Raw genomic sequence first — 13,268 nt, forward strand, 5'->3', positions numbered from 1 at the left:
AAGGCTGCCCCACTTTGAGAATGCTGCTTAGATTTAGCCCAGTATTTGCAGGACAGCTCTGCTATGCAGCAATTCAGAAGGGAGGTGCAGCAGTGGTGGATCTGGATGGTTGAAACAACCATGCTGCCAAATACCTAATTCAGGGGAGAAGGAAGAAAAATTGTAAATTGCTACTGCACAAGAACAAATAAAAATTAAAATTATAAATCAAAATGGTCAGGAGAAACTGAACCACCAACTTGTGCAGCTAGAGGCAGAAGATCTGGTAGTCTGAGCTGAAATGTAGGGCTTAGTCCAGGAGCTTCCAGCAACATTGGACCACCTCTGAATTTCACAGGTACAAGCATTAACCCGTTAGTGATGAATAAACATAGAAGCTGTGCTTAGAACAGCTTTTACCTTCATATCTGTACACCTTGAGGAATCTTTTAAAAGTAGAGGAATGGGGAGTGTTGGGCAGGGGGCAGTACTGAGTTATTTTGGTGCACAGACCTGGAGGAAGTGGGGAGGACAGCAGGAGTTGAGGGATTGGATTGGAACAGAAGAGGCATGGCATAGAACGATTGTGGACATGGGAGGGGCAGAGTGGATGGTGAGCAGCATAGAGGGAGAAGCAGCAGTGTTTGTGCAAGTAGACATGGAAGGGTGGAGAGGGTAGGTAGGTGGCATGGAGGAAGAAGCAGCAATGTTTGTGTGGGGGAGCTGGGCTTTCCATAGCAGTCACTGAAGGAGAGCTGATGTTTTATGGGGAAAATGGTGTTTCTATTGGGTGGGGAGAAGCAGGTTTGTGCTGTGACAAACCTCGAACATTATGCTACAGAGGATCTCCACTCTACCACTTATAAATAACTGCAAAGTAGGGAGCCAGATACTCATTAGGGACAGGAAACTGGGAAAAGGTGTGCAACAGCAGTATTAGTGAGTCAGTGGTGAGTCCGTTTACACCCCACCATGTTCCCTATAGTCCTCCTTTAAGCATGACAACAACAGGAGTCCCAGTCCAACTTGCTAATGGTCATAGCAGGTCTCTGCAGGAGGTTTGCCAGAGTTGCTAGCTTAATTTTTCAGACAATCCTTACCCCTTCTTACCAATAGGACATGGTGGGAGGAAGGCGGTTGAGGAGGAAAAGCTGCAGTCAGACAAGTAGCCCTATCCAGGGAGGCAGCTTCTCCCTCTAGTGAATCTTTGTGATTTGTTATGGGGAAATCAAGCTCTGACAAACCTCACTTGGTATGTACAACCGGAACTAAAATAAAAGTGGTCAGTAAAAATATGTATTCAACCCTGGAGTTGAAGGATATGTTCCAGGCAAGTGAATTTGATTGTTTACATGTTATAAATAAATGAAGAAGATTTGAGCCCCTTTCATGATTTACAGTTCTAGGTGATCTCTTCATCCAACAACTACTAGTAGTAGATATACTACCAAGAAAACATGTGTGTTCTACCTGCTTGAGGGTCTGGCCTTGGCTACCCTCGCGGATTCACAGCGCTGCCGCGGCAGCGCTGTGAAGCACGAGTGTAGTCACGCCGCTCTCGCAGCGCTGCAAGTACTCCACCTCTCCGAGGGGAATAGCTTGCAGTGCTGTGAGCGAGCGTGCAGCGCTGCAGGCGCTGATTACACTGGCGCTTTATAGCGCTGCACTGGCTGCGCTCAGGGGGGATGTTTTTTCACACCCCTGAGCGCAGCAAGTGCAGCGCTGTGAATTGCCAGTGTAGCCAAGGCCTCTGATAATCCTTTCACAGCAGATGTCAGATTTTCCTATCAATCGATGCATCAAAACTATGGCTGCCTTTTGACATCTTAACACTAGAGAAGTACAGAAAAGGTAAGGATGTTAACTCTGTTGGAAATAGTGTCTTATAATTTACCTCTATTGCAGTATGCTGAGTCCAACAATATCTCTGGGATTCTAGATTCAGCAGCTAAATACTGTAAATACATTCTAATGACTTCCCTGATAATCCAAGAAAGTGAGAAAAGCCAACGGTTTAATTTAAAACAAATATTCTATTCTACTTTATCAATACATCAGGTTCAAAAATACGGGTTCACGACTAAACGTTGGCAGACCTTTAACTACACCATTGTGAGCAGTGCTGCTGTAATATACTGGTATGAAGGAGATCTTAATGGATAAAAACTGCACCATTCTTGTTCAACTCTAAGGTTTTCTATTCAATAGAGTAAATGCTATTTATTAAACCTTTGTTTTTGCAATATAGATGTGCATTATTAAATACAATTAGGTACTGTATAAATGTTTACAATGTGCAAAGAGTAAAAAAATCATTTAAATATGAAGTATATACAGTACTGTACATATGCATTTAGTAGCATTTTCGTTTTCTTAGCCTTTGTAGCTTCTTTTGGATTACTAATAAGCTCTCAGTTTCCCTTGTGTCTTTCCCAGAAGCCTCAGCTCCTTCAGTACTGTTTTGTGAAGTTTTTGTTCCTACAGCAGACTTAGGAGAATTATTTTTGAGTAAAAGGTGATCTGATGGATCACTGGATATTGCACTGGTGGATTCATCCACACAATCAATCTTCTTTTCTTCTGGCAAACTATACAAGAGCACTTGTGTGTTTATCATTGCAAGTTCTTCATCGGCAACCAAGTCATTCTCAGGAAGAGGGGCAGTTTCATTTGTCCTTTTAAAGGAGTTGATATGACCAGAGTTAGGATTTGTTCTCTTCAGTGATTTGTTAAACTGAACACCAGAGCTTCGTGGTAGCTGAAAAGCCTTTTTCAAAGATGGAGAAACAAATGAATTCATTGGTGTCACTGGAGGAGGGGAAGGTATTTTACAGAGCAGGTCCAGAGCTTTTCTTTTTTTGCAGTTCTTGGGGGGTTCTTCACTATAAGAAGCATGTGGGGTCATTTGTTCTGATCCTTGTACAACAAGTTTCAGGTCACGCTTGCTGTCTGGCAGAGACCTCTGATACTGTATTTCGCTATTAGGATAGGAAATCTAATTAAAAAGAAAAAAAAGTTTTAATGTTGAGTCAAACACCTTATTTTCTTTAATTTCCTATTATTTCTACATACAATAGGAAATTGGACAAACAATACTGTGCCCTCATTTATGTCTGAGCACATTAGTCGATCTTCTGGTAGTGGCTAGCAATCCCAAGCTGAAGTTAGTAGCAAAAAGTTGTATGACTCTCTACAGATTAAGGTAGAGAACAGTTTGGCACTGTATTGCAAATCTAAACTTCCCATATGTGAAACCTCTTCCATCAGATGATGAGGATTCATAAAATGCCTGACCAGCTATGAAAAGACAGGCTGACCTAATATATTCTAAATGACAAGAGGTTGAAAAAATACGAGGTAGGGAAGTAGGGAGACAGAAAAGGAAAACAAGGTATGTTGCTCTTGCACTGAAAGCTGGGAGCTGATCTTTAGTTTGTTTCAGATAAAAGTTAGTTAGGAAGTGTAACACATGTGATGAACAAAGGCATATCTTGAGACCACTTTATTTGACTTTTTTAGTGTTATATGGAACATTTTGGGCTAGGGATTGTACTCTGTTCCCTGGAGGAGGGTTACCACAGCACTCCAGGAACTAAAAACAGTGGGAGGCGATTATTTCAGTCCTTGAGATTGTGAACAGTTCTAGAGAAGTACCACCCCCAGACTAGTTTGCATATACTGGTTCAAACAGCTATGAAATGTCTAAGGAAACACTGATCTTACACTTCAATAAACTTACCAGATATTTATTTTCTGCATTAGGGCCTGATTTCCAGGAAGGAGAAAGGTGATCTAAGCCACACTTTTTAGATACGTTATATGGTTGTGGGTCATTTATTTGAAGCAAATTCATCAGTTTGCGTTCTGCATCATTGCAAAAGCAATTTACATTCTACAAGACAGAAGAGAGAAAAATGTAAGGAGGTTGTGGGTTTTTAAAATGTGTATAAAATATAACATCTGAGATTATATTCACTACTGAAACAATAATGCTAAACAGATCTTTGTGAACATTACCATGCTTGTCTCCTGGCTAGTAATTCAAGTTACTAATTCAAATTGTGAATTTAAAAAAAAAAAAAAAAAAAAAAAAAAAAAGGTATTACTGCAGCTCTTAGAGAACAATGTAAAATACTGTAAATCCTACTTAGTTACTGTTAATGGGGGGAAAAAAATAAACTTTTCCCCCATGCCTAATAATCTAAATCAAAATAAATGTGCTTGTTTAGTATCAACTGACATGAAATGATTTCCTATTCAATATGAATTACAAATTTCTGGCTTCCTGTGCCAAACTGTAGTTAATACCAATTATTTCAGGTACTATCGATGATTTTTCAAATATTTATATTATTTTCTATATATACTAGCTATATGAAACAACAGCTTGGTAGAGCAATGACATAGTACAAAGTTTTGCTACTTGAAGAGTAATTCTAATTGTTTGTGTATATTTGTATAAATTTGAAAGAAAACTAAATAAATGGGAGAAAATGCAGGCTTTGTTGATTTCATATTCCACTTGACACAGTTCAGTTGGAAAACTGCAGTCACTGCAAAAATATTATGATAGCAAACTGTTATTAACAAATGGGCTCAACTGTACAAAGCAGTGTACTTCTCGTATCTTTAACTTCAGCCAATTAAAAGTGGTAATGACTGGTTCCATATAGAAAACTATTCTACTTTTCTTGAGCAGAGGATGATGACCCTGACAGTGCCCTTGAGGATAGTAGTGAAAAGCCAAGAAAAATGAAGGAACTCCATGAGTGATATGGAGGCTCCTCCAGAATTAAAACAAACAATCCCCCTGCAAAAATCCCATCAATCAAACTGAATATTATCAGTGTTACCATAGGTTGGTCAGAGTATTACCTGTGTTTATGGACTCTATAATGAAAAAAACTATCCTATACTAATAACTATTGTATTAAAAAATCCATCACTTTACCTCTGTTGTGTTCTTCAGTTTATTAAATCTCTCTCGAAGATAGCGATCCTTTGGACTTGCCGAGAATATGGAAAGGTCTCCAGCAAATAACGTAGGAATTTCTGATTTGAATTCAGATCGCCACTGAAGATTGCTTGCAGAAATCAGTGTAAAAGGGTTTATTATGTCTTCAATAGCAAGTTGCTTAAGGTCTGTCCAGATCTTGATGGCCACTAGATTATAATCTTCATCTGACAAATATACCAGAGTAGTGAAACCTAAAAAGTTTTAATTAAACTGAAATGATACATGCAGTTTGGACAAATGTTTTCATAGAAAAACACCTGTTCTACTATTACTTTTGGGTTGTTTTTCCAAAGTTCAAAGAAAGGAAGCCTTCAACTTGCAAAATGATTTTTATTTACTTAGGGCCAGATTCTGCTCTTAATAACACTAGTGTTAATCTGCTGTAATTCCACTGACTTCAGTAGAGTTACTGTACTCTATATTTACACTGGGATAACAGAGCAGAATTTTGCCTTTAATACCTTTCAAGTCAAATGCGTCTGGGACTCAAATTAATATTTAAAAGGTCTATGCTGTCTAGTGGGGTAAAGTGCCTTAGGTCATTTAAAAAACATTGTAAGTCCTTGTACCAGGTTACTGCAAAAATTTGAAGGATACGTATAAATGATCAATTTTTTTTTAAAAGTTACAAGCCACAACTTTTGTGTAGAAACAAAAATTATGCCTGCAAAGTAGTAGTTGACTAAACCAGGAGATGAAAGTAAAAGAACAGTGAGAAATCTCTATTCAAAAATGAATAAAATACTTTACAATCTGCAAGCAGAATGCTTCACAAACAACTTCTGGTAAAGATCCCTTAGTAGTTGTCTAATTAATTTCTATGTGAAAGAAAACACATCAAGCTTAGCAGAACAATTCAGGGCTTCAGAGATGAGAGTTGAAGATAATACCATTGCAAGCAATCTCTGAAGACAACCTTACAGCTTTATTGTTTCTACGAGAAAAGGAAGAAAGCAGCAGCAGGACTGGTGATAAAGCAGTAAAAGGAAAAGAGGTTTGGCAGCACAATATTCTCGAAGAAACTGGAGAGGGAAGACTTAATAGGTCAACTTCAGGTCAGGGCATGGTATCAAGACATTCCTTGTTCTAGTAGATGATCTATCCACTGACAAGTAAAATAAAGCCATACTCATCCTGCTGTGCCTATCTGCAGTGTTTGATAGCGCTGATCACCAGATATTGAAATGTCCTTCCTCTATGTCCAAACCAAGACGATTATGGGCAATTGTTCTTCCACTTCTGGAGCCCTTACCTGTAGAGTCTCATAAGACTCAGTCCTCTCCTCCTTACTATTCAACATCTACATGAAGTCCTGGAGAGAGCTGGTGAGATACCACAGGCTGAGACGTAGGCTGTACCAGTACATCAACAACAACCAGCTCTACATTTCCTTTTGTCAAATATAAGCCAGCTCTATTTCCCAGATTTCTCAATGCCTAGTTGTAATCAACACTTGACTGAACCCAGGTAAGACTGAAGTCATGTTGGCAGGGAGAGAGAAATGCTTCAAAGAACTTGCCTCAGCTATAACATCCCCACTATCAAGGGCATCTGACCTTAGACTAAAAGTTGGTCTGTAGCCTGGGGTTCCCCCTGATGGAGTCAGTGCTACCAGATGCCTAAATAACCATGCAAAAAAAAAAAAAAGCCCATTTCTATCTGCAACTGTCCAGAAGATTGTGCTGCATCCTACTGGGAACAGAACTGCCACAAAGACCAAATATTTGTGACCTCCAGATTTGTTTACTTCTGCTTATATCTAGGAATGAAGCCAGACACCTTAAAAAAGGTCTAACTGGTAGAAAATATAGCTGCTCATCTGCTTAGCAAGAAAGGTTGTCTTGAGTACATTAGTCTTGTGTGCAATTCATTCTCTGCACTAGTTCATTACTGAATAGAGTCCAGTTCCAGGTCTTTGTTTTGATATTCAAAAGCCCTCTCTAGGATTTTCCCTAGTTACCAATAAGATCACCAGTCTCTCTGCAACCATCACCTCCAACAGCTAGGTTCCACTGGATCCATGCAACTGCTGATCAAGAGGGGAGCTCATGAGTATAGGAGACAGAAATGTCACAGGTATTGAACCTAGACACAGGAAACCACTCCTGCAATAGATGAGAATGACCAAACAAAAAGAAAACTCATTTCCACTAAGTTCTTCCCCAACAAATAATTAATCAAGATATTTTTCCTAAATGGCAGGGAATGAAAAAAGATTGTTGTTACTATTTCTAAAGTCTCAGACAGCCCTCAGATACTATGGTGAAAGGTCCATATCAGCAGATTTATCATAGTGGGACTATAGAACACCAAATCAGGAGGAGGAGGAGGTGGTGTATGAGCCATTTCTAGAGCAAACAACATAAAATATCCAAAACCCAAGACCTGGTAGTTATGGGGGACTATCTCCCAGACAGCTGTTGGAAAATGTAATATGGCAAACCACAAAATTTCCAGTAAGTTATTGGAATGTATTTGGAATAACTTTTTCTTTCAGAAAGTTGAGGCAGTAACCAGAGGGACAGCCATTTTAGACTTGATTCTGACCAACAGAGAGGAATTGGTGGCAAATCTGAAGGTGGAAGGTAATTTGGATGAAAGTGATCATGGAAGTGATCATGCGTCTAAGGAAAGGAAGGAATTAGGGCAGCACAATAAGGACAATGGACTTCAATAAAAGAGACTAACAAACTCAGAAAACTAGTAGGTAATGTCCCATGGGGAAAAAAATCTGAAGGATAAAGGAGTCCAGGAGAGCTGATACAATATAAACTAATCCAATTCAAAGGAAAGAGAAAAAACAGTAAGAAGCCAATAGCACTCCATCAGGAGCTCTTAAATGACCTGAAAAATCAAAAAGGAATCCTACTAACAATGGAAACATGCAAGATTTGCTAAGGAGATATAATAAAAGGATAGCACACGCATATAGGGACAAAATCAGAAAGGCTAAGGCACAAAATGAGTGAAACCAAACAAAGGACATAAAAGGCAGTAAGAAGACGTTCTATAAATACATTAGGAAGCAAGATGAAAGAAAGGGTAGGTCCTCTACTTAACAGGGAAGGAGAAAAGACAGCTACCTTTTCCGTAACTGGTGTTCTTCGAGATATATTGCTCATGTCCATTTCATATTAGGTGTGTGTGCTCGCCACGTTCACCGGTGCCAGAAGTTTTTCCCTTAGCAGTATCCATAGGGTGTACGGGGAGATTTTGGCAAACCAGTAAAGTGCCTGAAACCACTATTACTTATTGCTAAAAGCAGTCATGTCAGCAGGCTGTAAATCTCGGACGACTGTACTGCTGGGGGAAGCCCCCGGGCATCATCCCCCATGAGGGTAGGGGGTTTGGGGTGGGCACTGTCTCCTCTACCCCAACCTCCAAGCGTGTTTCATGCACCAACCCCAGTGCCGCTGGTACAGTCAACTGTTGCTCTGAGGTGGTGGCAGATGAGTGGTGCAAAGGGGCCATTGTCATCACCAGCATGGCCCACGCACTCCAATAAAGTCACTGGGGAGGCCACTGACCATGCTGTCAAGGCGGCGCCGTAGATGTCGATGCGGCCTCAGGTGCCCAATTGCGCCGGTGGAGTCTCAGTGAGGGACTAAACTGCTCTTCCATGCCAGGGGAATCCCCTCCCAGTGACCATGGTGGGGCCGTCAATGCCTGTGTCTGCCTGCTGACTGTCGCCACCCAAGACCGGTGCTTGGAGTGGGAGGATCGGTGCCAGTGTCGGGGGGACTGGTGCTGGGGGGGGGGGGGGGGGGGATTGGTATTGAGACTGGGAGGACTCCCATGGGGTAAACAACGGAGATCTGCACAGAGAAGATGAATGGTGCTGGTAGTACAGAGACTGGTGCCTCCCCCTAGATGATCCACGTCGAGATGGCGGGGACCACGAACACTGTGCCGGTGACCAAGGGTGAGCCCCAGAGGATCTGGGCTGCGATGCCAGAGATCTGTGGCGCGGAGACGGAGAGCGCTGCCTTGGCTTGGGGAATCAGCAGTGCTCCACTGACCCCTGGTGGGGTCTTAGCGGCTGGCTTACCCTTGAAAGGAGCCTTTGCCACTTCCTGTGGTGCCTGCAGCGCGGGCCGAGGCCTCTGCTTTCTTGGTGCCAGGGGAGCTTAGGAATGAGTCGATGTCACCACAAGTTTGGGTCCCCTACCGCTCCTGGGAGATGGTGGTGGATCCTTTAAGGGGCTCAGGGCTCTGACTGGGGAGGCACGTCCACATGGCTCCGGAGTTCCCGGGCGGCCCGAACTGGGTCCTTTGCCCGATGCCCCATGGCCTTTCTTGCCCAGTGCTGGAGAACCATGTTTCTTAGTTTTCTTTCTGGGCACAGGCGATGGGGAGTGGTGCCGGGGGTGTGCTGCACCCCGAGGCACTAGGAGTTGAGTCTTGGCAGAACGGCTTGGAAGCCGGAAGGAGGGCAGCCTCCATGAAGAGAGCCCTCAAATGAATATCCCACACTCTGAGTCCTGGGTCGAAAATGTTTACAAATATGACACTTGTCCTTCACATGCGATTCCCCCAAGCACTTGAGGCAGCTGCTGTGGTGGTCACTTACAGGCATAGGCTTGTTACAGTCTGCGCAGAGCTTAAACCTCAGAGACAAGGCATGCCCTTTCTGGTGTGAAGTCCCTGCTGGGACTCTAACTTCTAACTACACTTAACATTAACTACTACAAACAACTATTTACAAGTCCGTAAGGCTTGAACTCAGAAGAGATGAAACCAATAGCCCTTACTATGCAAGGAAAGGCACTCCGACTAACCACCACAGGTGGTAAGAAGGAACTGAGAGGGTGTAGGGCCGGCAATGCCTGATATACCAACGCATGAGCGCAACACTCAAGGGGGCGCCACAACTGACCCCAATGATACTGCTAAGGCAAAATACTCTGACGACCACGCATGTGGGCGCACACACACCTAGAATGGAATCGACATGAGCAAGTACTCGAAGAAGAATATTTAGATAAGTTACATGTGTTCAAGTTGCCAGTGCCTGATGGAAATTCATCCTAGGGTACTTAAGGATCCAGCTGAAGCAATCATTAGTAATTATCTTTGAGAATTCATGGAGGATGGGTGAAGTCCCAGAGGAACGGAGAAGGGCAAACATAGTACCCATCTTTAAAAAAGGGGAAAAAAGAGGATCTGGAGAATTATAGACCAGTCAGCCTAACTTGGATACTGGAAAAGATTCTGGAACAAATTATTACACAATCAGTTTGTAAGGACTTAGAGGATAACAGGGTTATAAGGAATAACAAGAACAAATCATACCAAACCAACTTAATTTCTTTCTTTGACAGGGTTACTGGCCTAGTGGATAGGGAGGAAGCCATAGACCTGATATATCTTGATTTTAGTAAGGCTTTTGACAGTCCCACCTGACATTCTCAAAAGCAAACTAGGGAACTGTGGTCTAGATGAAATTACTGTAAGGCGGTTGCACAACTGGTTTAAAGACCATACTCAAAAAAGTTATCAATGGTTCACTGCCAAACTGGGAGGACTTATCTAGTGGGGGGTCATAGAGGGGTCAGTACTTACTATTCAATATTTTAATTAATGACTTGGATAATGGAGTGGAGAGTATGCTTATAAAATTTGCAGATGATACCAAGCTGAGAGAGGTTGCAAGCACTTTGGAGAACAGGATTGGAATTCAAAACCACCTTGAAAAATTAGAGAACTGGTCTGAAATCAACAAAATGAAATTCAGTAAAGACAAGTACTTCATTCAAGACGGAAAACTCAAATGCACAAATACACAATGGGAAATAAATGGCTAGGTGGCATAAGGCTGAAAAGGATGTGGGGGTAATAATGGATCACAAATGGAATACAAGGCAACAATGTGATGCAGTTGCGAAAAAGGCTAATATAATTCCATGGTGTATTAACAGGAGAGCCGTATGTAAGAGACAAGAGATAACTGTCCTACTTTACTCAGCATTGGTAAGACCTCAGCTGGAGTAACTTCATCCCGTTTTGGGTGCCACGCTTTAGGAAAGATGTGGGCAAATTAGAGAGTCCAGAGTAGAGCAACAAAAACAATAGAAGATTTAGAAAACCTGACCTATGAGGAAAGGTTAATCTGGGCCTGTTTAATCTTGAGAAAAGAAGACTGGGGGGAGGGTAAGGGGGCAACCTGACAACAGACTTCAAATACATTAAGGGCTGTTACAAAGAGGACGTGACCAATTGTCTTCCATGTCCACTGAAGGTAGGACAAGAAGTAATGGGCTTAAATCTGCAGTAAGGGAGAGGTAAGTTAGATATAAATAAAAACTTTCTAGTTATGACTATATCTGCACGATAAGGTAGGGGTGTGAATCCCCTGTTCGCATACAGATAATCATGATAGCACTCATCAAGCTAGTGTGAGTATAAATAGTAGTGTAGTTTCAGTAGCACTAGTAGTGGCAGCAGAGACATGACTAAGCCATGCTGAGTACAAACCCACCTGAAACTGGTGGCTATGTAACTCAGCACATACCCAGTAGTTTCAGAGGGGTTTATACATGGTACAGCTAAGCTCTGCTATTGTTACCTGTGCTAGCATGGCTACACTGGTATTTATATTCATGCTAGCTTGATGGGAGCTAGCATCACTATGTGTACATGGGCAGGGGAATCATACTCTTACTTCTTAGAGTAGGCATAGCCCAGGGGTTGGAACCTTGGCATGCGGCTCGCTAGGATAAGCCCCCTGGCAGGCCGGACCAGTTTGTTTACCTGCCGCGTCCACAGGTTTGGCCGATCGCAGCTCCCACTGGCTGCGGTTTGCCACTCCAGGCCAATGGGGGCAGCGGGAAGTGGCGGCCAGCACATCCCTTGGCCCGCGCCGCTTCCCGCAGCCCCCATTGGCCTGGGACAGCAAACCAAAGCCAGTGGGAGCCACGATTGGCCAAACCTGCGGACGTGGCAAACAAACCGGCCCGGCCCGCCAGGGGGCTTGCCCTGGCAAGCCGGGTGCCAAAGGTTGCCGACCCCTGGCATAGCCTATAAGGGTAAGGGAATAGGCTTCCAAGGGATTTTATGGAATCCTCACAATTGGAGGCCGTTAAGAACATGTTGGACAAACACTAGTCAGGAATGGTCTAAGTTTACTTGGTCCTCCCTCAGCAGAGGTGGCTGGACTTGATGACCTCTCAAGGTCCCTTCCAGCCCTACATTTCTATGATTCTATGGTTTGGTCTGTCTAACCTAAACATTAGACAGTTATAAACCTGCAGGTACAACACCAAGATCAGCTTGGAAAGTTGTTAGATTTTTAATATGATCTGTTTAAACATGAAAAAACTTGGACACAATGCGCAATATACCTGTTCTCTTGCTAACAGAAACTATAAATCCCACTAAATCCACTTCAGCACAGGCTGGTCGAAAAGATGGATCCAACAACATGCTGAACTGCAGAGCCTTCCTTGGAATATAAATCTGTAACAGCACCTCTTGCGAAGCCTGAAGAAATAGAACTTTAAATATTTATGCCATCAAGCTTATATAAATTGTTTATGCTGTTATACACATATTTACAGTTAAAAGTTTTTACCTGTAGTTGGAGGTACTGAGTTTTGTTTGTGGCTGTCAACTGTACATTAAGAGTGTCTGATTTGCCTTTGGATTGCGAAGCTACTAGCTGGTATATTCTGTACCGACCACCTTCTTTTAACAGGGAACATACATCCAATAATGGACGCCATATACTCAATATAATGGCTAAAATGTAAGATTAGAAAACATATTAGTATGCAGTAACATGGAGACCTCAAAAAAATTCAACTTAAGACATCCTTGGTGTAACTCAGTTGAATTTATAGACTCATAGATTTTAAGGTCAGAAGGGGCCATCATGATAATCTAGTCTGACCTCCGACATTGCTGGCCACAGAACCTTGCCCACCCACTCCTGTGACCCTGAGCCTCTGGCTGAGTTACTGAAGTCCTCAAATCATGATTTAAAGACATCAAGTTACAGAGAATCCGCCATTTTACACTAGTTTAAACCTGCAAGTGACCCATATCCCATGCTGCCGAGGAAGGCAGAAAACCCGCAGTCTCTCTGCTTATCTGATCCAGGGAAAAAATCCTTCCCAGCCCCAAATATGGTGATCAGTTGGAACCAGAGGATGTGGGCAAGATCCACCAGCAAGACACCCAGGAAAGAATTCTCTGTAATAACTCAGTCCTCCCCACCTAGTTTCACTGGCTGTTGGAGATATTTCCTGCTAACAGTCGCCAAGGTCGTCAATAA

The 13,268-nt window shown here is 42.5% G+C and overlaps 2 protein-coding genes across 15 annotated transcripts in view; one reads left to right on the forward strand and one right to left on the reverse strand.

Annotated features, from left to right (window-relative positions):
• Positions 1-13,268, forward strand: part of N4BP2L2 (NEDD4 binding protein 2 like 2) — a 667,270-nt gene that overhangs the window by 155,007 nt on the left and 498,995 nt on the right. The window lies entirely within an intron of this gene.
• The window catches only part of BRCA2 (BRCA2 DNA repair associated), an 80,212-nt gene continuing 69,100 nt past the window's right edge, over positions 2,157-13,268 (reverse strand). For 4 of the 10 annotated variants that reach the window (XM_024105103.3, XM_065594367.1, XM_065594359.1 and 1 more), the window contains 5 exons: positions 12,567-12,733; positions 12,337-12,475; positions 4,931-5,187; positions 3,719-3,871; positions 2,157-2,974 (listed from right to left, as the gene is read on the reverse strand). In XM_024105103.3, the coding sequence (XP_023960871.2) occupies positions 2,333-2,974; positions 3,719-3,871; positions 4,931-5,187; positions 12,337-12,475; positions 12,567-12,733 (1,358 nt within the window). In that variant the 3' untranslated portion in view covers positions 2,157-2,332. Of the gene's footprint in view, positions 2,975-3,718; positions 3,872-4,930; positions 5,188-10,558; positions 10,706-12,336; positions 12,490-12,566; positions 12,734-13,268 lie in introns of those variants that run through there. The other 6 variants (XR_010600911.1, XR_010600910.1, XR_010600912.1 and 3 more) reach the window with 5 other exon arrangements.

This window comes from Chrysemys picta, chromosome 1 (genome assembly GCF_011386835.1).
Source record: "Chrysemys picta bellii isolate R12L10 chromosome 1, ASM1138683v2, whole genome shotgun sequence".
NCBI lineage: Eukaryota > Metazoa > Chordata > Testudines > Emydidae > Chrysemys > Chrysemys picta.